At 34.1% G+C, this 24,878-nt stretch overlaps 1 protein-coding gene across 1 annotated transcript in view; it reads left to right on the top strand.

Moving 5' to 3' along the window:
- Positions 1-2,545: 2,545 nt before the first annotated feature.
- LOC125651850 (guanine nucleotide-binding protein subunit beta-5a-like) overlaps positions 2,546-24,878 on the top strand; it is a 34,149-nt gene continuing 11,816 nt past the window's right edge. Inside the window, exons 1-5 of the mRNA XM_056165667.1 lie at positions 2,546-2,898; positions 13,016-13,152; positions 16,562-16,603; positions 16,721-16,797; positions 23,555-23,681. Coding sequence (XP_056021642.1) covers positions 2,781-2,898; positions 13,016-13,152; positions 16,562-16,603; positions 16,721-16,797; positions 23,555-23,681 — 501 coding nt within the window. The 5' untranslated portion in view covers positions 2,546-2,780. The remainder of the gene's footprint in view (positions 2,899-13,015; positions 13,153-16,561; positions 16,604-16,720; positions 16,798-23,554; positions 23,682-24,878) is intronic.

The following is a 24,878-nucleotide window of genomic DNA, read 5'->3' as shown; positions in this document are numbered from 1 at the left end:
CCTAAGTTGCGTGATGGGGGAGGGGGTCGGTTTCATCCTTTATCAGTAAAATATACGGGTTCAGTTCAAGCTTACATTTCAACTACCAATCACTGGTGCTATGATATGAAAAAGGGGGGTGTCAGACTTTGCATGTAAAAATAACAGTAAACGTATGTTGTCAGAAATAAGGGGGTGAGGTGCTACATTGGACTAGGAAATAAAACATATGGTTTTCTATATTGTTTGATTCATAATTGGACAACATTTATGGGAGGGGTTTAACGACGATGCTAGCCTATAAAAAATGCTAAATTTCTAAGAATATCTTAACTTTCTTTTTTTTTTAATACTCTTTAAAAGTCTTATTTTCCCCAAAACAGTTAAAAATATTCATGAAGAAAATGATAAATAAATTTACCTTATGATAGTCTGTTCACATACATATCTATAGCATTGTATATCTATGTTCTTTTTATGCATTTATTTATTTTAATATTCTTTTTATTTTAAACATAACACTTGATCCACCACTCCATTTCTACTAAGGGAGATTAATCTGGAATATCAACAATGAAAAACTCTTCTTCCTAAGTTTGTGTTAACAACTATTCTGTATTAGCCTAAATTGAATACTGTTTATATTAGATAGCCTTCAAAAAGAAAATACATGTAGATCTATGTACGTTTCATGCATGCAAATCTTCATTTGAATCAGTTGTAAATGATACAAGGGATTTTCAAAAGGTCAAGGTCAGTGCAGACGATAGTGTTTTTAAAGTTGGCGTTTCAATGGAGATTATCATCATGAACTAAGGGCCTGCATACACTTTGACATTTGGAAGCCAAAATTAGGTAAAATTACATCTTAAGCATGGGTCCTGTTGCAGGATTTCATATAAGTGAATATAATACGAGTTTTATTGACACCCCCCCCCCTCCTTATTGAAAGTTTCTGCCAAAAGTATCTATAGATGCGTGCAAGATATTGCCACTGACAGAAAAGTGTAACACCATCATCCAACTGTACTAGTTTTTTCCATTAGCTGTTCCTCTTAGGTAAATTTCATGAGATTTGACGAATATATCAATTTATGACAACATAAACAACACACCGTCATAGTTCAGCATCAATACACACCTCAGAATGTCTAAGCCTTTGAAATTTTCATGATTTTTGGTCTGAGGCGGACAGAAAATGAAGTAGGCGGCCATTTTTAACCACTGTGTTTAGACTTAACACAGGTACTGGAGGTGGATTAAAGTTAACACAGTGTTAACGCAAACTCGCATTTTGAAAAACAGTTAATCACATGGTTAACTTTAACACAGAAGTTAACACCGAGTTAACACTGTGTTAAAGTTAATCAGCTTTCGAAAAACCGGGCCCAGTGATCAATCTCATGTCTCCTATAAGCAATACAAAATAGTTGGGCAAACACGGACCCCTGGACACACCAGAGGTGGGATCAGCATCCCCTGTCGACCAGTCATAACATAACAGTTTAGTAATGACATTCTTATCAATAGTATTTTAATTAATACTAGTATTAGGCCTATCAACCTTTCGGAAGAGAATATGCCAGTAAAGAACATAGTCTCGTGCAACCAGACGCTCTGCTTTCTCCGTAAATATCCGTCGGAGCTGAGATTTGAGGAGACAGCCGAGTGTCTAGTTGAACGAGACTAGTAAAGAAAATTATCTCTCACCGTGCGCGTGCGTTACCAACTGGCCGCTGTACACTATAAAGAGAGATATATATATGTCCCAGAGAGCCATCGTTAGACACTCATTGATCCTCTGAAATGCGATTCAATATTTTTAAACAGTTCCATGCAATATTATACGAAACATTCAATGGCTGAGAAACAAAATTTCTCCACACCCAAGGCCTAATGCTTACATTCATCTACATCGCGCCAGACGTTAACTGTCAGTTGGGCCCTACAAGTTAATAATCTTTAGTGCAAATGGGTCTTGAAATAATTTGTAAATCATTTATATCTATTATGAATTTTCGTACATTATATATAATATTCAAATTTCGATATATAATTGTGTATACTCCGGTCAAAGTTGACATTGCCTTACCTGAATTTGCGGTAACTTACACAGTGCAGTCTAAATATAGAACTATGTCGCAATAATCTATAATGACGTAATTTCACTGTACCAATTTTCCCGGATTTTCATGTTCATTTCGTGGAGAAGTCTAGGCCTATCTTGTTCAAACCTTATTTAAACTGCGTTTGCATAATTCAGGCTAGATGTAAGATGATTTCGCGTCAATGTTCATCTTCAAAGTTTCTAAAAATATATATTATATACCATAATCATTTTTTATTTTTAAAAAATAGACCTGTAGCCCCTTAATATTTTCTTCCTATGCCAGCATGGCATATAGGCTATAGGTTTCGCACAAAATTCAAGCTACACGCTTTACTAATGTTAAAATGTCACATTCCGCAAGGAAATGCCATTGTATGTGGTCGTCTGTTCATTCAATATGAGAATTTCAAATAGGTTAATGCTATAATATCCCGGAAATATCTTTTCCTTTCGTTCCAAGTTCGAACTTTACTTTTCCCTAGCAGATTTGACATTGATTTGTTTACATGATCAGCGTACTAGGTCTTCATCTTGTAGATCGAATTTTATTCAAAGGAGCAACATTTCTAGATAAATAATGTTAATGCCCACTAGTTTTTCTTGATTATGTTTTTTATCTTTTCGGAATTTTAAGGCCCATCAACAAAACCCGAAAAAAAAAATAACACTTCCGGGTAATCTTGGTGTGAAAATGGCAACAGAAGCGTTGAGAATTGATAATCAGGACACAGTGGACGCCCTGAGTGCCGAAGCTGCAAATCTAAAGAAGAAATTAGAGGAAGAGAAAGCCAAACTGGCGGATATGGACAGTAAGTGATTGGAATTATATGCTACTGGGTTGCTGTGCAGCTGTATCAGCGTCTGTGCTTCTGTGTCACTCAATGTCAGAGAAAAGGGAAGTAATATGTGTGTGTGTGTGTGTGTATATATATATACATATATATATATATATATATATATCACGATACTGTAAATGTGGAAGTAGCTCAGACTGGGACATGGAACCATAATATGGAACATTAACATCCACCAAAGGACAATAAATGATAGAATGATTTGTAAATAGGAATTTTAGAGAGGATTAAAGTTTTGAGTTATTCCTTTATTTAGGGATTGTTTTCTAATGCCCGCCGGGTACACTTCTAGTATACCGGCCCCCAAGACATGGTGCTAAAGCAAGTGCCACAGAAAGTGGTTTAGTTTATGATATATGCTTGATCATGTGAGCGATCTGTAAAATCGTTAAAATGGAATTAAAAGTTGAGCCGAAATTCTAATTCCTTTTTAAATTGAAGTTTAAAAAACCAGTGTGCGAAATTAACAGTGGACCAATAGACAATGTCAAAAGAAAATCTTGCCGGTCCAGGGCTCGAAATTAACATATGCCCGTCAGTCTGTGACTGGTTAAAAGTTAGCTGCAGAACTGTAGCTCTCTGAAAAAATATTTTGACGTAACAGAGAGCTACAGTTCCACCCCTATTAAAAACCTTCGATTTACGGCGCACAAAAAGCTGCGCACGGTTGAGGCCTGATATCGTTGTATTCTTGAGTTGCTGTCTCATAAATTTAATATCAAAAAATTCTTAACATATTTTCCTACTATACTTGTGTCTAAACATACCTTCAAATATTCATTAAAGCCCCATACGACCTGAAAACTCCCAGCTTCAAATGATTTCGTTTGTTGACGTAGCCATGTTAGGTAGCCGGTCAATTCGAACCTGGTTAATTCCCATACTTGCACAATAACGTCTAAATGTGAACTAATATCCCCACAAATATTTCAGCTAAATATTTTAAATAATATATCATCCCAGTGCCTTTAAATAATAATTATTCAAATAGCTAAACTCACGGCAATGCGTCTTTCATTAGTCTGGTCCGGTCTCCATCCTTGCCACACGAGTGTTAAGGACTTTAGTAGCATTTTCATGAATCAAGAGCTTATTTTACCTTTAGAAAAACTTTATTTTTTTTTATTTCTATAAATCATTCGTATTGATAATAAATGGAGAGCGAATACATAACATATAACGAATTTTATGAATAGATACCAACAACAACAGGGTACGAATTGACCGGCTACCTAATATGGCTACGTCAACAAACGAAATCATTTGAAGCTGGGAGTTTTCAGGTCGCATGGGGCTTTAATGAATATTTGAAGGTATGTTTAGACACAAGTATAGTAGGAAAATATGTTAAGAATTTTTTGATATTAAATTTATGAGACAGCAACTCAAGAATACAACGATATCAGGCCTCAACCGTGCGCAGCTTTTTGTGCGCCGTAAATCGAAGGTTTTTAATAGGGGTGGAACTGTAGCTCTCTGTTACGTCAAAATATTTTTTCAGAGAGCTACAGTTCTGCAGCTAGTTAAAAGTCTGGCGGACTGACTGACATTTGTTTTAGTCAGTCTAATGGGACTAGTTAATTTTCTAAAGCATCGTTTTGGAAATTACACTTATGAAATTTTATACACACATTTGGCATGCTTCAATATGTAGATATCGGACAAATCTGATTTGTAAATATAAATCCCACATTTAAGTGTTACAATCTTGTCTGAGGCATAATTGTCTGAGGCATATTGAGTTAAATTTCATTTTGATAACATTAACGAAATATGTTTAATTATTTCTGGAAAACTCTGTTGGACTGGTAAATTTTTCTGCGGACTGGTTGAAATTATACCCCATCAGTCCGGCTGGACTTATGACACAAAAAGTTAGCTTCAAGCCCTGCGGTCTATATCGATCAAAACGGCGATAGACCGACTTGTCTGTAGGAAATCTGACCAAGTCATATGAAGTATATGTTACATTGATTTATTGCTGCCCACCCCTTTTTATAATAAAATGGCTCACAATCTAATTCATCTTCATGTGCTCTTGATCACATTCGCCGATTCAAACCTTGTTGTTGTGTTCAGTATCGAGTTAAAGACTTCAAGTGATATGTAGATGTCACTATTTTAGGTCAAAGGGTGCAAAATTAGGGCTATGCTAGCATCAGTGCTTATGGCCTTTGAGCAGGGAGGGATCTATATCATGCCACACCTGCTGTGACACGGGGCCTCAGATTTTGCAGTCTCATCCAAAGGACCGTCCCATTTAGTTGCCTCTTACAACAAGCAAGGGTAATGGGACGTTTCGCACCGAAAGACGTACTGAGACGATTCGCACTAGGACGGTTCACCCCTATTTGCGGTGCGAAACGTCTCTGCATTTTCCAATTACTTTGGTTATTATCTATATAACTACATATCTAAGAAGTTTTGTCTGATTACATTTGATGTTAACATATATAGACAGACATGATACTAGTCCATGTACGCCGAATTTCCTCAATCAAATTAGATCTTGATTTTAATTAGTACTTGAGTGTGATTGAAGTTTCCTTTTGATATAAAGCATTCATATTTAATGATATGAAAGTCTGGTTGGACAGGGCAGCTTAAACATTTTATTTATGATTTATAGTCACATGTTCAAGTAATACAGAAACGGGATGGGATCCATTGTCAAAGCGTAGAGAAAATCATTGACTTATTCAACTCCACAAGAAATACCATAACATGACTCCCAATTACCTAAACAATATAATTCAAATTACCTAAACAATATAATTCAGTCTCTGAGAAATCAAGGTCACAACTACAACACAAGAGCAACTAATTCACTGCAAGAAATCAACTCTAGAACCAAGCTATACTTTAATTCATTTTTTCCATCTACAATAAGGAAATGGAATGCACTTCCTCGAAATGTCCAATTAAATCCCTCTCTATCTAGCTTTAAGAAATATCTTAATATAAGTGTCATTGATATTCCAAATTATTTTTACTTAGGAACCAGAATCGGACAAACTCTTCATGCAAAACTGAGATTAGAATGCAGTGCTCTTAATCTTCATATTATTTCAACTTTTTCTATAGTTTATATTCATTTGATCTGTATCAACACTTATCATACATATAAACGTGTGTTATTTTTTTCCCAATACTCATTTCCAGCTTTTCTCTCTTATTCCTATTTCTTTTTGCATGTATTGTAATAATTAGTATACGACTTATTTTACTTAGAATTTTCATTCCCCTCTTACTTGTAAGATATTTAGAGCGAGATTAATATAAGCCTTTTGGCTTGTTTCTCAATCTATTTCATGTAGAAGACATTGTTTGTAAAAATTATCAAATTATTTACAAATAAATATTGTTTAAACTAAGTAATACAGAACATTCAATTTTTCATATTTCTTAATCGAAATTATTCATGTATATCCGGTAGCGGATTTAGGAGGGTATATCTAAGGAAATCATGGTGTCTTATTTAGAAAAGCAATCTTTCTTTTCTTTTTTTCACTCTCAGAGAAATAGATTTACAACTTGGAACAAATTCAAATGTTAATCTGGTACGGCAAAATCTATTTTTCAAACAGAACATCATGCAATTCCTTTAACACAACACCAATTTTTAAAATCATCTATATTAACGTATCTGGTATTGTATATGAAATTTTCATATTTTTGCCAATTGAATGCAAAAATTTGATCCATAAACCCCACATCATTGTATCTCTGCTATGTACGGATTGAAGAGATTATTTTAATATTATTTTTATAGTATATAAACGGAATCTCATAATTGAAAGGAGTCTCTTCATTATATTCTCCGTGGAAATGACATCTGGAGCATCTCCGCAAAATATAGATGCAATTAACTTAATATTTGAAGTGGTACCGCCATCGCGGTAGTTGTCTTTAATTTCGCTTAGATCACTTACCTAGTTTGTTGAGAGTGTAACTGTTAATCCCTATAATTATAATTCCACATGTTTGATTATTTCTATAACATAGACTATTAACTTATTTTTTAATCAGTATGGATATTTATAAACATTAATCTACAAATTCAAGAAAATAAAGACAGTCACCAATGTAAGTTTAATATCAAAGTGCGAATCGTCATAGGGCGAAAAGTCTCAGGGTGAATCGTCTTTTGGGGCAAATCGTCTCAGCACGAAATGTCCTCGGGCGAAACGTCCCGTAGTCCAAGCAAGGGGGAACTGAGGACCTATTCTAACCAAAATCCCCACCTCTTCTGTAAGGAGATGGGAACCCATCAAGCACAAACTTTCTAAAGCTTTAACTGTTATTTTAAAATGCTAAAAATAGCTGAACAATCAATTAGGGCTGCAACGGGTACCCGAAATAACCGAAAACCACGGGTCATGTTGTTCGAGTCGGGTTTGGTTCCATTTTTCCGTATTTTGGTTCGAGTCTGGTTTTTAAAATAGAATCATTATTAGAAATCTATTTAAACGAAATGTCAAAATCCTCAAAGGTGGCTGTATTTTGATCAATTGTTAAATGATGGCATTGTGGACAAAACTGTAAATAATGACAGTATGTAAGATATGTCAGACGCATTGAAAATACGCCACAGGATTAACATCGTCAATGACAAAACATTGAAAGCATGGATGGAAATGAGTAGAAGTGACAACGCTGTTTCTGGTACCATGGATATCAAGTCTAAACCTCAATCCACGTCCCCGAGTAATTATTGTGATAAAATACAATAAATGTTTTTGATTTTAACTGTATATTAGATTTTTGAAATAGTTATATAGACCCGAACCGAAATACCCGAAGTAAAAAAAAATTAGAACCGACCTGACATGAAAATTTTTGGAACTGTGACAGCCCTACAATCGATGTTCATAATATTTACAAGATTCATGCATCTTCAGCAATTAGTTTTCATGTGCTAATTATAGTGTTTTTCTTCCAGTCGATAGGAATTTTTTGTGGTCTATAGGAAATAAAACATGAACATATACAATGACATGTAGATTTTAAAAAAATGAAACAAGGATGTTGGGGGCAGCCCCCATTTCGGGAAGTGTCTGTGGCTAAATATTTTTTTTTTAAAATAGGAAGAATCAATATTCTTTCTCAATCACAGATGAGTTTCAGTGTGTTTACATCAGCATCAGTGACATGAATATTCAGGAGAATTACGTACTGTAACGCACACTTGACAATTTCCTAAACAACAAATTCCATCTATTTTGGAACATACACTGCTGCACGTCTTTTTGCATTCTGTTTTTATTTTAAATTTTGAACTTCATTTTACACAAAATTTAGTGATTTTTTGCCATTTTAACAATTTTACCGATAGGTATTTTAAAATTGTTTGTGTTCTCATCTTTAAGCAGAAAGCATGTTGAGTTTTTTACTTCTTATTTGAATTTACATCACATAAAGTCTCAAAGTCACTAATATTATTACTAAATATAATTAAATATATATATAATTTGTTTTTGTTAAAAACAAATGTCTGCCCAACTCCCCAAATTGAAAGTGCTCCAAATTACAACCCCTTCCCCTTAAAGGTCATAGGAGACGATTTTCAAAAAAAAATTGTTTTGCACGAAAATGTGTTCTTCTTTAATTATTTAACATATGTAAATAAGTTATTCAGAAAAAATCGCAAGGTAACAGATGCTACAGACCGTCAAATGTTGCTGTGGTTTAAAGTATCAAAATAGTAAGCTGAATTATCTCCCTTGCTTGATGACGTCAAAAGAGACCAGCCTGACGCAAAATGTGTATTTGTTTATACTAACAACTGCGGGTTTTAGCTGTCAAAATGTTCAATGTGCTTACATTCAACTATAATGTAGCAAGTCGGGTATTTCTATATACTTTTGTCTAAATGATCAAACGTTCGGAAAGACTTGGCTGTGAAATTTACACCGAGAACACAGAACTCGAAGTTGTTTGACAATCATTTTATGTCATTACGGGGGTTGATGAGGATCAGTTTCGTTATCGTATACACTCTGCTTAGGCAAAAACTAATGCCCGGATTGGGTTTATGAAATTCAATCTTCGACCAGATGCAGTTTTAACTATTTTTGACTACAGACCAACTGCATGGACGGCGAAGACGAGGAAATCCTGCAAAACGTTGACTGTATAATGACGGTACTTACATTTAGTATAAACATGATCTGATTTGTTTAGAAATGAAATTTGACTATGAAATAGTCAGGTGAAGCTCTTCTCATCAGAATGTTTTTCTCTGAACATATAAGTAAATAAATTTAAGATGAATAGGTCTCCAACTTTATATGTTGAAAGTTGCATTATCAGACATTGCCCCTTTTCTTTTTGAAAAAAAATGTTCAAAGCAAATGGTGGAGCGATATTGAAATTACAAGTTTTTTATCTGGTGAAATAAACCAATTTTTACGGTCATGCAAGAGTTGGGAGATGATTTTTTTTTTCAAATGAAACACTTGGTTTCCTTAAATTGGCGACAAAATTTAAAACAAACGTTAAATGTTAAGTAACGTCATAGACACATATTATATGTCTATGGTAAAGTGATAGTAAATTATTCTTCATATAGGCCCTAATGTTGCAAATTTTGATGTAAAAGAATGTTAAGTAGCCATTTATGTTTATCATTATATTCACCTGTTCAACTAAAATAGTTGCACACGATACTTGTAAAAATCCTATGAAAATAAATTCAAAATACGGCGCTCACGATGTGTGCAAAGGAAGTTCTGATCTGGCTATAAAATATATCCGAGTCAGAGTGGGACTTGGGCACATGAAACCAAAGGGGGATGATGGGTGCCCACCTTCTTTGTCAGTCAACCTTCAACTTGAAACCCCCCCCCCCCTCCTTTGGAAAAAAACCGATCCTGCGTGCCTGCATGGAGTTGGAAATAGCGCAAGTAATAACTGTCTATATTTCTCTTATTGTCATCAGATAATGTACTCTGAAATTATCATACATTTAGCCCATCGATTAACCAGTCAGTATTATTTCAACCGATTCGGACCTTGATCGATCTTCTTGTTCGTCGATGTGGCTGGAATTTACATTAATTATGACTTCAAAGTAATATCCTTGTATAACAAACTATGGTTCCCCATTCAAAAACTCCTCCAGTTGCGAATAAATCGTCTATGGGCGTGCTTTTGTTTTGATTTGCAAATCGGAGTGTGGTCTCTTATGACGTCACAAATTCAGGAAATCAGGAACGATAATTGGGTAACGATTTTCTATTCCGACTACCTTTGCACTTCAATTTCTTCGAGTTAATATCATTATTAATCTTTAAAAAGCATTTTTATGAGGAGTCTATGAAACAAAGTTGACAATTATGGAGAGAAAAGGTATTGTTAAAAACCGTCTCCTATGACCTTTAATGTATTACATGGTATGGAGGAGAAAGCATGAGCATGATAAAAGACATTATGAACTGCACTTTGTGCATCGAGAAAAAAGATAAAAAGATTCAACATCAACAAGACCGACGTATTTGTTGTATATGATACAAAAATACTCCTCTTTGATCCACTGTAAATTGGAGCAAAATATTAGATCCCTGGGTCAGAACATCAATAAATGATAATAAAGCATTGTACAAAGTTTAAAGTCTATCAGATAAGCCATACAGAAAGAGAAGTGTTCACAATCTGTTTTACACCCTCCACCCCTCTTAGATCCACTATAACTTTTGGGACAACAATTGGATCCTCCTGTCCTGACAATATGAACAACTGCAAACGGCAATGAAGTATTGTAAAACATTTCAAGTCTATCGGATAAGCCATATAGGAGAAGAGAACTGTTTACAAGCTATTTTACATCCTCCACCTTTTAGATCCTCTATAACTTTTAGGAAAATAACTAGGGCAATGAAGTACTAAACAAAGTTTCAAGTCTATTGGATCAGTCATATAGGAGAAGAAGTGTCCAAAAGCTATTTTACATTCTCCACCCCTTTTAGATCACTATAACTTTATGGAAAATGATTGGATCCTCATGTCCCAACAATATGCACATCTACAAATGGCATTGAAGCATTACAGAAATTTGTCGGGTTGTTAAAGTCCATAGAATAGGTCCTCAGTGCCCCTTGCTTGTCGTAAGAGGCAACTAAATGGGGCAGTCCTCCGGATGAAACCGCAAAAACCGAGGTCCCGTGTCACAGCAGGTGTGGCACAATAAAGATCCTTCCTTGCTCAAAGGCCATAAGCGCCAAGCATAGGCCTAAATTTTGCAGCCCTTCACTGTTAATAGGGACATATCCATATTAGTGAAAAATCTTGAGCGGGACGTTAAACAATATACAACCAAGCCGAGTCTTCTATGGACTTACAACCTGACAAATTTTCTGTAGGGGTATTTTCTTTTGTCGAGAACCGATGTTTTATATGTAAATATGTATAAGAAAGAAATACAATTAAAATGACGTTTTGGATGCCAAGTTGCCGTCTAAATTTTGCTACTTGCTGTCTAAAGAAATTTAGACAGCAATCACATGATGCATGCCATTTTATGCAATGACAGAGCATCAGTCTAGTCTCAGGCAAAACAAATTTCCATAGAAATGTAAAAATGATATAATTAAAAACACATATGATTGTGAAATCAGAGAGCAAACTGATATGAAAAGACAAGAAATTATGTTTGTAAAACTTATTAACACCCCCCCCCTTTGGCGCAAAATTTAAAAGGGTTATACACATTTATTATACACCCATCAATGTTTTATTTTTTGATACTGTTGATTTCACAGAGTGTGATCTGATTTTTCAGATCACCACACTGTGGTTTTCTGATTCCATATCAGTATCCTCTGAAACTGATGACATCACAATGCATCAACACAACGTTGTTTTTTTTTAAAATATTGACCACGTTACAAACAAAACTGCGGACACAAAATATAATTTCACTGTACATGTATGTGTGTGATTTTGATAATTTGGAATACATTTATTATCTTATAAATGTGGATTTAAAAATACATAAGGGGGTATATAATAAATTTGTCAGTAACTTGATCCAAAGACTTGGATCATGTCCCATTGACGGGTGCAGATCATTACATCAAATGAGATGTGAAGTAACAATATATGTGTATCATTTAATTGATAGTAGTGCCTAAACAATTTAAGATATGGAATGGATAATTTCTCACATTATCACCAGTGTGAGATCGACTTTACCCATGTGAGACAGCCATGTGAGATTTTTCTGTCTCACACTGCTGCGACGTCATTTGATAGTGACGTCATATATTTTCTATGATTTTCGTTGCACGGTGAAGATTTACGTTACACGGTGAAGCAAAAATATTTTGCATTGTTATCTTTAAATTTTAATGTATATAGCTTTCTGTTGGACAACCTTGGGTTTTTTAGTTTACACTTACAGTGTAAACCATTTTCGGATACGCTCTTTCTGCCTATCTAATTAGTTTTTGCATCGAAGTTCAAATGAGGATTTTGATAATTTAGAATGTTCTCAAAGCTCCTAAATTTATGCACTAAACTGTAGGTAAAATGTGAGAAAAATAATCCTTCATTATTTACTCGTGTGGGATAGGGAAATTCCACCTCTGGAACAAGATTCGCTGTCTAGGACTCGGCAAAGCCTCGTCCTAGACTGCGAATCTTGTCCCCTCGGTGGAATTTCCCTATCCCACACTCGTACTAATGAAGGATTCTATTAATCTTCCTATGTCCAGAGTGGATTGATCCTTGACCTCTTTGATCATGTGACCTTAAAATCAATAGAAGTTATCTACTCCTTAGGATGTACCAGTTTGGTGTCAATCAAGCAAATGATTCTTAAAATATGACTATGTTCAGTTTGACCTTTTAACCTGAAAAAAATAGGGGTCCTCTTCTACTCATTACCAACTCACATATGAAACATCATTACAATAAAGTGAATAGTTCTCAAGATATTGAGCTGACAACATGTGGTCTACTGACCCACGGGTGCAAAACAATATGCTCCTCTTCTTTGAAGGGCATAATAACATATTTTACTCTATTATATATCCAGAATTGTGTCAGCTTATTCATGTTATTTTTGTTACAGTGTCTGAAGTCACTAAAAAGATAGAAAACATCACACAATTCAATATGAAAGCCAGAAAGGTGTTGAAGGGTCATCATGGAAAAGTGCTCTGCATGGACTGGTCAAGAGACAAAAGGCGTATCGTTAGCTCCTCTCAGGTACTGTCTGTGGTTCACACATACACAATGAGAGCAGGGATGATATGTTTAATATATAAAGTTACCATTGTTTTGTTAGTAATAAACTTATCCTGTTTCAACATATTTTTATATCTCTAAATATAACACTGACCATTCAGCTGGGCATAAAAACCCACATCACACATATTAACACTGACCATTCAGCTGGGCATAAAAACCTACATCACATGTATAGACACTGACCATTCAGCTGGGCATAAAACCCACATCACATGTATAGACACTGACCATTCAGCTGGGCATAAAAACCTACATCACATGTATTAAACACTGACCATTCAGCTGGGCATAAAAACCTACATCACATGTATTAAATACTGACCATTCAGCTGGGCATAAAAACCCACATCACATGTATTAAACACTGACCATTCAGCTGGGCATAAAAACCTACATCACATGTATAGACACTGACCATTCAGCTGGGCATAAAAACCTACATCACATGTATAGACACTGACCATTCAGCTGGGCATAAAAACCCACATCACATGTATAGACACTGACCATTCAGCTGGGCATAAAAACCTACATCACATGTATTAAACACTGACCATTCAGCTGGGCATAAAAACCCACATCACATGTATTAAACACTGACCATTCAGCTGGGCATAAAAACCTACATCACATGTATTAAATACTGACCATTCAGCTGGGCATAAAAACCCACATCACATGTATTAAACACTGACCATTCAGCTGGGCATAAAAACCTACATCACTTGTATTAAATACTGACCATTCAGCTGGGCATAAAAACCCACATCACATGTATTAAACACTGACCATTCAGCTGGGCATAAAAACCCACATCACATGTATTAAATACTGACCATTCAGCTGGGCATAAAAACCTACATCACATGTATAGACACTGACCATTCAGCTGGGCATAAAAACCCACATCACATGTATTTTAAACACTGACCATTCAGCTGGGCATAAAAACCTACATCACATGTATTAAACACTGACCATTCAGCTAGGCATAAAAACCTACATCACATGTATTAAACACTGACCATTCAGCTGGGCATAAAAACCTACATCACATGTATATATTACAAAATTTTGCTTTAAGGAATATGTGTTTAGGTTGTTGTTATAGGGATATATTGACAATGAAAGCATGGGTAATTTCTGCATTACAGATTATACAAATTATCTCACATTTCTGTTATTTATATAATACAACAACTTAAAGACATTTAATTCATTTGAAGTACTTAATACCAGTAGCTCTAATTCTGAAAATCTTATTTTGTAACAATGTGCTATTTTGATGGTCTTATATATAACTTTCATCATTATTATTAATGAAATTAAAACTAAGTTTAAAGTTTTATCAAAATAAAGATTTAAAATTCTATAGCATTGTATAACATGAATTTTTGTAGGGGAAGACAATAATGTATATATATTAATTTTTCTTCCTTCAAAACCTCTCCATAGATTTTCTGATACAATTGATAACATAAGTTTATAAACCTAAAATATTTCTGTTATTGAAATAGTTCATCACAATTTTACAACAAAAATTTTCAACACCAAATATAATGATTTCACAATATTAAAGTAATACTAGCTGGCATAGCTAGTATTACTTTAATATTGTGAAATCATTATATTCCATGTGAATTAGGTTATGAAAAACAAATCCATCATTTTCTTGTTTTCTGTAATTTCAATGTGAATATTTGCAATCAAATTAAAATTAGATCCTTTGATCCGCTCACGTATATCGCTACACAAGGATCTAACGAAACCGCATACGGAGTTCAAATCTAGTGACCTTCTAGTCTAACCAATCAGCGCATTGGCTATTAAATCGACGGTGTAAACGCACGTCATTCGAATCACTGAAATCTTACTAATAGCTACCAAAGTATTCCGGTAATAGCAACGTGCCAGACACACCGAGGACACCTCAAAGAGTGTATAGTTTGACAAATATGTGTTGTTTGTGTTGATTTTCATTTGTTGTAAGAGAGACCGACAATGAATGGAACTTCAAAATCAAGATGTTATATAAATTAAAATTAAAACTAACAAAGGAAAAGGTATCGATGAATATGCATGATTAAAAGGTCACTAGATTTGACCTCGGTATGCGATTTCGTTAGATCCTTGTGTAGCGTGAGCGGATCAAAGGATCTAATTTTAATTAGATTGGAATATTTGTTTCTTTGTATGCCTCGTTCACACGAAAAATTTGATTCGCATTAAACGTAAGTTAATGCGAATTAAATCTGAACTGCGTTCACACGGAGATTTTAATGCGCATTAGTTTACTTCAAATTAAAATTTACGTCGTGATTTCATGCAAATTAGATTTACTTCATATTAGCTCCATGTGAATGCAAAGCGAAGCTAATTCACATTAAATATACACGCATGCGTAATGGCAAATTTGGATCACATGCATCATTCCTGTGGTCAGCTATATATGTTAATGTTAGATTTGTGCGAAAAACTAATCAAAATGATAATAATCACTAAAAAAAAAAAAGCATGTACAAACAGCCTGTCATTAGATAATGTCAGACGTAAATGTATGCTCTTCATAGGCATACTGAGTAATACATATGGAAGGAATTGCTTTTAAATACGATAAAAACGTTTTAAAATAGTGATGATATGATTTTCTTTTATACATTTTAAAAAATATGCCACTCATAGTTAAATTCTTTTATACTATATGACGTCATAGTAGACTTGTAATATGTATTAGTAATTAAAAATTACGTCACAACAATAGACAGCGGAATGATGAAAAAGACGGTCTGAGGTCAAACTCCCCGCCGAGGCCTCATTACGTCACCTACGTACAACGAACTCTGGCGGAAGTTTAGTTCCGAGGTTTTTTAAACTGCATGGGCTCATGAAGAAGCAATAATATATTGTCTAGAATGAATGCTGATCGTCAGAGGAAATAACAAGTAAATTCTTGGGAACCTATAAAATCAAACATGACAAAACTCCTTCTGTGTAGATCAGTTACACAGGCCTAGTGTTTTGAACAATGAATTCTGTATCTACCCAATATTCATTACAATATCTATAAAAATAATTTTCAATAATATAGTCTATCCTTTAATTCATTTCCCGATCCCTTTAATTTATAGATGCATACGAATTTAATGCGCATTAGTTTACTTCGCATTAAATATTACCGCCGTGTGAATGCTATTTAATTCGAATTAATTTAATGCACATTATTTTACTTCGCATCAAATTTAATGCGAAGTAAAATTTAATGCGCATCCGTGTGAACGAGGCACTAAAATGTTACCAAAAATAGGGGGAGGGGGATGGGATGTGTTCCTGTGATCACAAATGTGTAATCATGCACTGATCATTTCAGGATGGGAAAATGTTGGTTTGGGATGCATTCGCAACGAATAAGGTACAGTAACTAACCATCATAATGTGTTTGTGTAGAGAATAAAACATGGCAACTCGATCTTCATCTTTATTCAATGTGTATATGTATTGGTACTCAAATTCTTTTACTCTTACACAGGAACATGCTGTTACAATGCCAACAACTTGGGTGATGGCATGTTCATACGGACCAACTGGAGAAGTTGTTGCTTGTGGGTTAGTATTTTATAGGGTTATTGAACTTACATTATTGTATATTGGTGAATATTGGCACGAGTTGGCTGTTAAAATGCACGAGCTTGCGAGTGCGTTTTGACAGCCAACAAGTGCCAATATTCACCTATATAAGTTCGATAACCCTTAACCCTTTTATTATATAGCTAAAGTATTTAGTTGTTAAATTATATCCCTTTTCACTCAAACTACTCCAAAATAGACGAGAATTCATCAATATTGGCATCTAAGGTGAAGGTGTGCAATAACATCATGCATTTGTTAACTGTTCAATATTTAACCCGTCATTAATGCATGAAGCAAACTGACTTTGTAAATGGGGACATCATAATTCATGTACAGTAAAACATTTTGCTTAAGTAAATATCAAATACCGGTTCTGTCAGATTCGGAGGACCGTCGCCTGCCATTTTTGCTTGTTTACATCGTTACGGTAATGTCAATATTGAACGCTCATACTCGGAATGTTTCGGGCGCATACAATTTACGCAATGCAAAGTTAGCGTTCAATAAATTCTCAGGATATTGAACGCTAACATTCTCTAGATTTTACGCAGATTTTATAACAGACTATTTATTAGGCTCTATAAAAAAACAGAATATGAAGCTTCTAAACTTTTGAATATCTCTTAAATGGTTAGTGAATATGGTTCGTGAATATGACATATACAGTACAACCTATTCAATAATTCTACAGCAATGAAATATTGTGTACCATTTCTAGCCCTGGCCTGGATTTCTTGAATTAAACTTGAGTCAATACGTATACTTTGATTTTACTCAAATTTTAACCTGTTCAAATAAAACTCAAACTAAACTTCCACATTTTTTTGTTGAGAAATCAAGCTATTTTGTGATGTTACAAATCAAAATGTGGGTCTTCTGTTTCTAAAATTTACCCTGGAATCAAGAGAATGAATTTTTATACACTTGTCACAGACAGGTCATATCATCATATGGCACAATCTGTCTGTCTGTCAACACCTTGTAGACAAGATAAAAACTGTACTTATAATATGGCAAGGATCATCAAACTTGGTACAACTGTTCCAAATGATTAGAGAAAAAGTCTAGTGTGTTTCAAGGTCAAAGGTCAAGGTTAAAACTTGCAAAGGCAATTTTGTGAGCACAAAACAAGATAGAAATAGTACCAATAAGGCAAGGATAATTAAGTTTGATACACATAATATTAATAAACCATGTATTTTTATACACCTGTCATAGACGGGTTGTATTTAAGGAATGAATTTAATTTTGGGGTATATTGTGCGATTATAACCTGGTTTGGGCCAGTTTACGCTTTATAATCCGCAAAGTGCATTATATAAAAAGTGTAGACTGACCTCAACCAGGTTATATTACATGATATGCCCCAAAATTAAATTCAATCCTTATAATTTAATGCAAAACGACAAAAGTGTTATCTTCATTTATCAAAATATACTAAATACTGAAAAATACAAATCACTTGCACCACACAATACCATGACGAAGTGTCAAGCTGTGAAGGCAGCCAACCTAGTTCTACAGAGCCTTATTTAACAAAATTGTAAACATAGCTATTGAAGGTGAAGTTTGTTACATAACAGGAAGTATGTAATTTAAATTTCGTTGCCCTTTAAGATAGACTTTGAAGTCGCTCTGACAAAGATTGAGGAAGTATGGGAAATTGTTTAGTTTTTGACACCACACAAAACGAGTCTCCAAATATTAGAAAAAGCAATAATTTACGGCTTTTGGTTTTATGAAAGCATTTTTTTTTCTACGTCAAAACTTACCCTTGTGTACAACATTGTTGCCAATATTAAATCCTACACAGGAAAATATATAAGCAAGTGACTAATCGTGATCCACGAGTCAACATGAGGTAACATATCATCTGATAAAATTTGACACTTGGTTTCTTGGTTTTGGTCTTGAGAAGCAGATTAAGCAATTCCTCCTCCCCCAGTGAGAAATGTATTTTAAAATGAATAGGACAAGATTTACAAATACTTGAATTTTGATTGAATATCTTTGATTTAATCTATAATTCAGAGGATGTACAGTTAAACTTAACCGACCCCTCTAAAAACTCGTCTTCCCTGAATATCGGCCGATTTTCAAAGGCTCGGCAGAAATCTTAACATTTCCTTACAAAGAAATTCTTACAAATCCGGCCACCCCTGAAAACTAGACACCGGCCACTTTTTATAGAACATTCGTTAACAAGCATGTGTAATTTGAGTCAGTTTATGCTTTATAATCTGAAATAATTGAATTGATATTCAATTAATGCGTACAATAAATTCAGAATTGAAGATGTCATTAATTATTTGAAAAGATCTTTAATGGAATTGTTGCACACATCAAATGAATTGCTGAATTTTATAATTAAGGAATGAAAGTAATTTTTATTTGTTTTATATGGTCTAAAGTAATTTTGGGCAGTTTACGCATTATAAACCGCGAATTGGTTTATAAAATTGCGTAAACTGCCCAAAGTTACTTTATATCACATAAAGCAAATAAAAATTACTTTCATTCCTTATAATTTGATTTAGTAAATCGCATTTGATATTATTTGATGGATATTTCTAAAGAAAATATAAAAATTTTATGTCGCGGACCAATATTGCCATAGCAACAAAATGGAAACTGAATGACCAAAGCAATCGGATCACTCGCTCGTCTTTTTCCGTAACCGGTAAGAAGACTCAGATGTGGATCAGCGCAAGAATTGCATCAAATCCATGCATTTCTTCGCCGGAAGCGCGCCTGTGGATTAGGTTAAAAGGCCAGAACCGAACCCCTGTATAATGTGCTATTTATATTTTCGCCACAGATTCAGTTTTGGTATCATTAAAATCTTATATTTTAGATGCATTTGAAAGATCGCGTTTCATATTGTAACATATGACTGTGACGTAATAGTTGCATTTGTGTACACATGGCAACAGACTCTGATGGCGTCGATCCACATATGAGGTTCATTTGCGGTTACAGAAATAGCCGAGTAGTTACAATTGTGACCAAAGGTATTGTGACGCCATTCCTATAACATATAGCAGGACTAAAGGGCAACTTTGTTTATAGGATTAAAAGCATGTTGATAAAATGAAATGAACCAATCCAATTGCATGTAACAAGTAAAATTTAATTATTTACATGTAGTTTAAATGATAACATTAGAGAAAGTGCATGAATTTTTTTTAAAGGAAAACAAAAATTTAAATTAAATGTATAATAATTCTAAGTGCAGTAAGGTCTCAATTCATACAAAATTAGGTTTGTTCATTTAGATTGGTTGTTTGTTTCACGTCCTGTCTAGAATTTATCACTCATATTGAGACGTCACCAGCTGTAGGTGTTAAATTAGATTATTTTACTGTACATTTGATATGGCAATTTTGTCATATTCAGTAACAAAGGTCAACTTCAAAAAGTCAAATCATAATTTTTAAGTGCAGAAGTGTAAAATCTTGTAGACCCCCATTTTTTTCTCAAATTTGCTATTTGTCATAAATGACAAATTTATGTAAGTGATGAATATTTACAGAGCCATGCAAAACCTATTCAGTCAAATTTGTTTTTCCTATTTATTTTATAAAAAGTGTACTGTATACTTTCAATGTAATTTGATTTTGATTTTATATCTTGAACTATTTGTCGATGAGTAGCCTAGATCTATCTAAAAAAACAAAAACTTCTACGCATTCGTAATCATGCTAATATCCTAGCTATTATGTATTTTTATCATCTTTATGTTCATTTTATGCAATTTCAAACTCATAACATATTTTTACTGAATTACATAGTAAGCATTTGCGTTCATTCAAAACTCTACCATTTAGGACCTAGAAAAGAGTATAAACCATCATCCTGTGGTGGAATCATTGATACATTAATTACAACAAGAATTAACGAAACTGCAGATGCTTAAAAAGACATTGTTTTATACAAAATATTTAGGGAAAAAACAACAGATTTGAAAAAAATACTTTTGCATGTCAAAGTTTTTAATTGGCAAGTTTTATCGCTGTCATAATGGGTGGAATGAGTTTAGGCAATATTCTATCTCAGCAATGAAATTAACCTAATAAGAGATTATGAGCATAGTTACCATTATCTGTGGATCGATATCTGTGCTCATGGTGGCTGCAACAAATTTCCAACTTCAACTCCAACTGACGATTTTACTTGTTGTCCGGTGCGAATCATTTCACGCGCGAGTTGTACGACAATGCACGGTACCAATGACGCCAGTTTTGACGTTCTCAGTTTTGAATGCATCACGCCCTTCATCTGTTCATCATCATCACGATCACCGCGCCGCTCCAGTTGTGACTGGAGAAAGGTGCGAGGTTAAACTGTAGAAATTTTTCAGAAAAGCACAAAGGATATGGAAGTGATGCTGAGAACGAATAGGTAAGAATTTATTTAACGCTCTTCGTTTAATTTCGTATGGTGACTTGGGATGCCGGTTGCATACGACGAGGAAATTCGGGTTTACGTAGTGTAATGTAAAAATTATCAAAATTCACGAGTGACAGATAATAGTAGTCGTATAACATATACCAATGCATATGATATTGCGATGATATGTTCAATGATTGACATGAAAGAGATTATTATGATTACCATAATGACATTGGTTCTTAAATTCAAAACTCTATATTCTTATCTGATGCTATATCCATAAAGTTTATAACATTGCAGTGGAAATGAATATGAAATTGATTTTTATTTGTAGGTGGTGTCGAATTTGATGCCATTGGGAAAGCTTGGTGACTAAAATATCCAGAAAGTGGCCCTATGCCTTGGATGAAAGATGCGTTTAATTTTAAAGTGACCACAACATTTTCATTAGTTTCCATGGTGAAAATTGGAATATGAAAAATATTGTGATTATAAAATATAGAATTTTATCAAGTTTATTGTTTTGTTAATTAATTTTAGTATGCTACAGACATGTAGTAATCGTTAATTGTAATTTACTTAATTGATTTAATTATCATTACTTTTTTCCAAGTAGAAAATAAATGTAATTAGTATATAATCATGAAAAATCTTATTATTTGTAATTTGATGTGCAATGTGATCAATTACAGCTAGGAATTTGACTGTAATCAATGATATTTTTTTTTTTTTAAATTATGATTATCAAATATTCTGAGCATTGTCAATCTTTCTTAAGTTTTTTAAGACAAGTTCATTGGTCAATCTTTATATAAATAAAATCTGAACCAATATCCCTCCTTCACTGAAAAAAAAATGTTCAAGGTACTGAAATAGTATATTACTACCCCCAGGTTATGCATTTTCTTAAATTCTCAATGTATTACATGTATGTTCCTATTAATAAACAGTTGTGCACTTCATCAAAACATTTCTTGATAAAGTAATCAAATGTGATCATGATTACTTAGGAAAAAGTAATTGTAACCATGACATTTCAAAGTAATTGTAATTTAATCACTTACTTTTCAAAGTAAGTGACCACATGTCTGGTATGATACTAGAAAACAAACAGGATTTTAAAAAAACGCATCTGAGACCAATTGGTAATGTTTCTGTCATGGTTTATCAAATGTTATGAAATAAAATTGTGTCTCCTATTTCTGAAATTTACTTTGGAATTAAGAGGAGAAATAAAATAGACTTTGTTAACTACTAATCGACTGTTTAGGCATCAGAATTTATGATATCAAATTCTACCTTGCAGCAATGAAAGAATTTGAACATAATTAGCCTTCTATGTGAATCAATATATACTTTGGTGAATATGAACTGCAACAATATTTACAACTCACTCCAACTAAACTTCTGATTTGAACGTACACTTTATGTAGGTTTGGTTGTGAGGTGCATATCATCTTGCGCACTAGTCATACAGTATTTCAGAGTTTGGCAACTTCACATCAGTGGTTTTTTGTATGTTTTGAGTTACAGTGACGATTGTATTGGTTGAGGTAAATTCATGTCTGTAATGTAATGTTCAGACAACAAAATGTCTATAGTCGCAGGTGAACTTGGTGAAAGATAATAGTTGTGCAATACAAGGGATATTTTTTACTTTAACACATGTGGTTGTGTTAGATACATGGTTTTCCTACTAGCTCCGGCTAGTGGTTAACCCTTTAACTTAATTAGGAGAGCACTGGGCTGTTGTATCAGAGGTCCCGGGTCCAATTCTCCAGAGGCATAAACCAGTGTCTGTTACATTTGGTGCCCATGTTGGGACCCGGGTAATCTCTGGCGGGTAAGAGTGATTGTTCCCAGAGCCCCACAGGTGTTGTCACTCTGGGAGAGTCGGGACTCCTCTCTCTCTCTCTGGAGGGTTACATTGTGGTAGTGTTAGACACACGGTCTTCCTACTATAACTCTGGCTAGTACGTTAACTCTTTAGCTCGATCTGTAGAGCACTTTACTGTTGTGTCGGAGGTTTCGGGTTTGATTCTCGGCAGAGGCATAAAAGGGTCTCTGTTACACACATACTGGAATTTTACATGAAAGAAAAATTGATTGTCATTGGTACAGATTCCTTTGGTAATCGTGACATAGGCCTAGTATAAATCATTAATGTGGTCCATTTGTAACAATTGCTACATTTTGCTTTCATAGTTCTGGATATTGCATTTTTTTCAAATTTGAGCTTGTTGAATTATAATCGTGTTTTGTGCAATAAGATATTAGGTAGTATAAGGTACATGATTACACTAGATGATGCTGATAGCAGTTTATAAATCTTTCATTACAGAGGTTTAGATAACAAATGTACCATTTATCCACTGAGTATGGATGATGACCCAGCCTCCAAAAAGCGGGCAGTGGCTACCCACACCAGTTACCTGTCCTGTTGTACATTCACCACCTCAGACAAACAGGTAAACATACAAACTAGTAATCAGACAAACAGGTCAACATACAAACTAGTAATCACACAAACAGGTCAACATACAAACTAGTAATCACACAAACAGACAAACTAGTAATCAGACAAACAGGTAAACATACAAACTAGTAATCAGACAAACAGGTCAACATACAAACTAGTAATCACACAAACAGGTCAACATACAAACTAGTAATCACACAAACAGGTCAACATACAAACTAGTAATCACACAAACAGGTCAACATACAAACTAGTAATCGGACAAACAGGTCAACATACAAACTAGTAATCACACAAACAGGTCAACATACAAACTAGTAATCGGACAAACTAGTAATCACACAATCAGACAAACTAGTAATCACACAATCAGACAAACTAGTAATCAGACAAACTAGTAATCACACCATCAGACAAACTAGTAATCACACAATCAGACAAACTAGTAATCAGACAAATAAGTATGCAGACAAATAGGAAATCGTACAAACTAGTAATCACACAATCAGACAAACTAGTAATCACACAATAAGACAAACTAGTAATCACACTATCAGACAAACTAGTAATCACACCATCAGACAAACTTGTAATCACACAATCAGACAAACTAGTAATCACACTATCAGACAAACTAGTAATCACACTATCAGACAAACTAGTAATCACACTATCAGACAAACTTCTAATCACACAATCAGACAAACTAGTAATCACACAATCAGACAAACTAGTAATCACACAATCAGACAAACTAGTAATCACACAATCAGACAAACTAGTAATCACACAATCAGACAAACTAGTAATCACACAATCACACAAACTAGTAATCACACAATCAGACAAACTAGTAATCACACAAACTAGTAATCACACAAACTAGTAATCACACAATCACACAAACTAGTAATCACACAAACTAGTAATCACACAATCAGACAAACTAGTAATCACACAATCAGACAAACTAGTAATCACACAAACTAGTAATCACACAATCAGACAAACTAGTAATCACACAAACAGGTCAACATACAAACTAGTAATCGGACAATCAGGTAAACATACAAACTAGAAATCAGACAATCAGACAAACTAGTAATCACACAATCAGACAAACTAGTAATCACACAAACTAGTAATCACACAAACTAGTAATCAGACAATCACACAAACTAGTAAT

Source organism: Ostrea edulis, chromosome 5 (assembly GCF_947568905.1).
Source record: "Ostrea edulis chromosome 5, xbOstEdul1.1, whole genome shotgun sequence".
NCBI lineage: Eukaryota > Metazoa > Mollusca > Bivalvia > Ostreida > Ostreidae > Ostrea > Ostrea edulis.
This window is presented reverse-complemented; position numbering and strand designations above follow the sequence as displayed.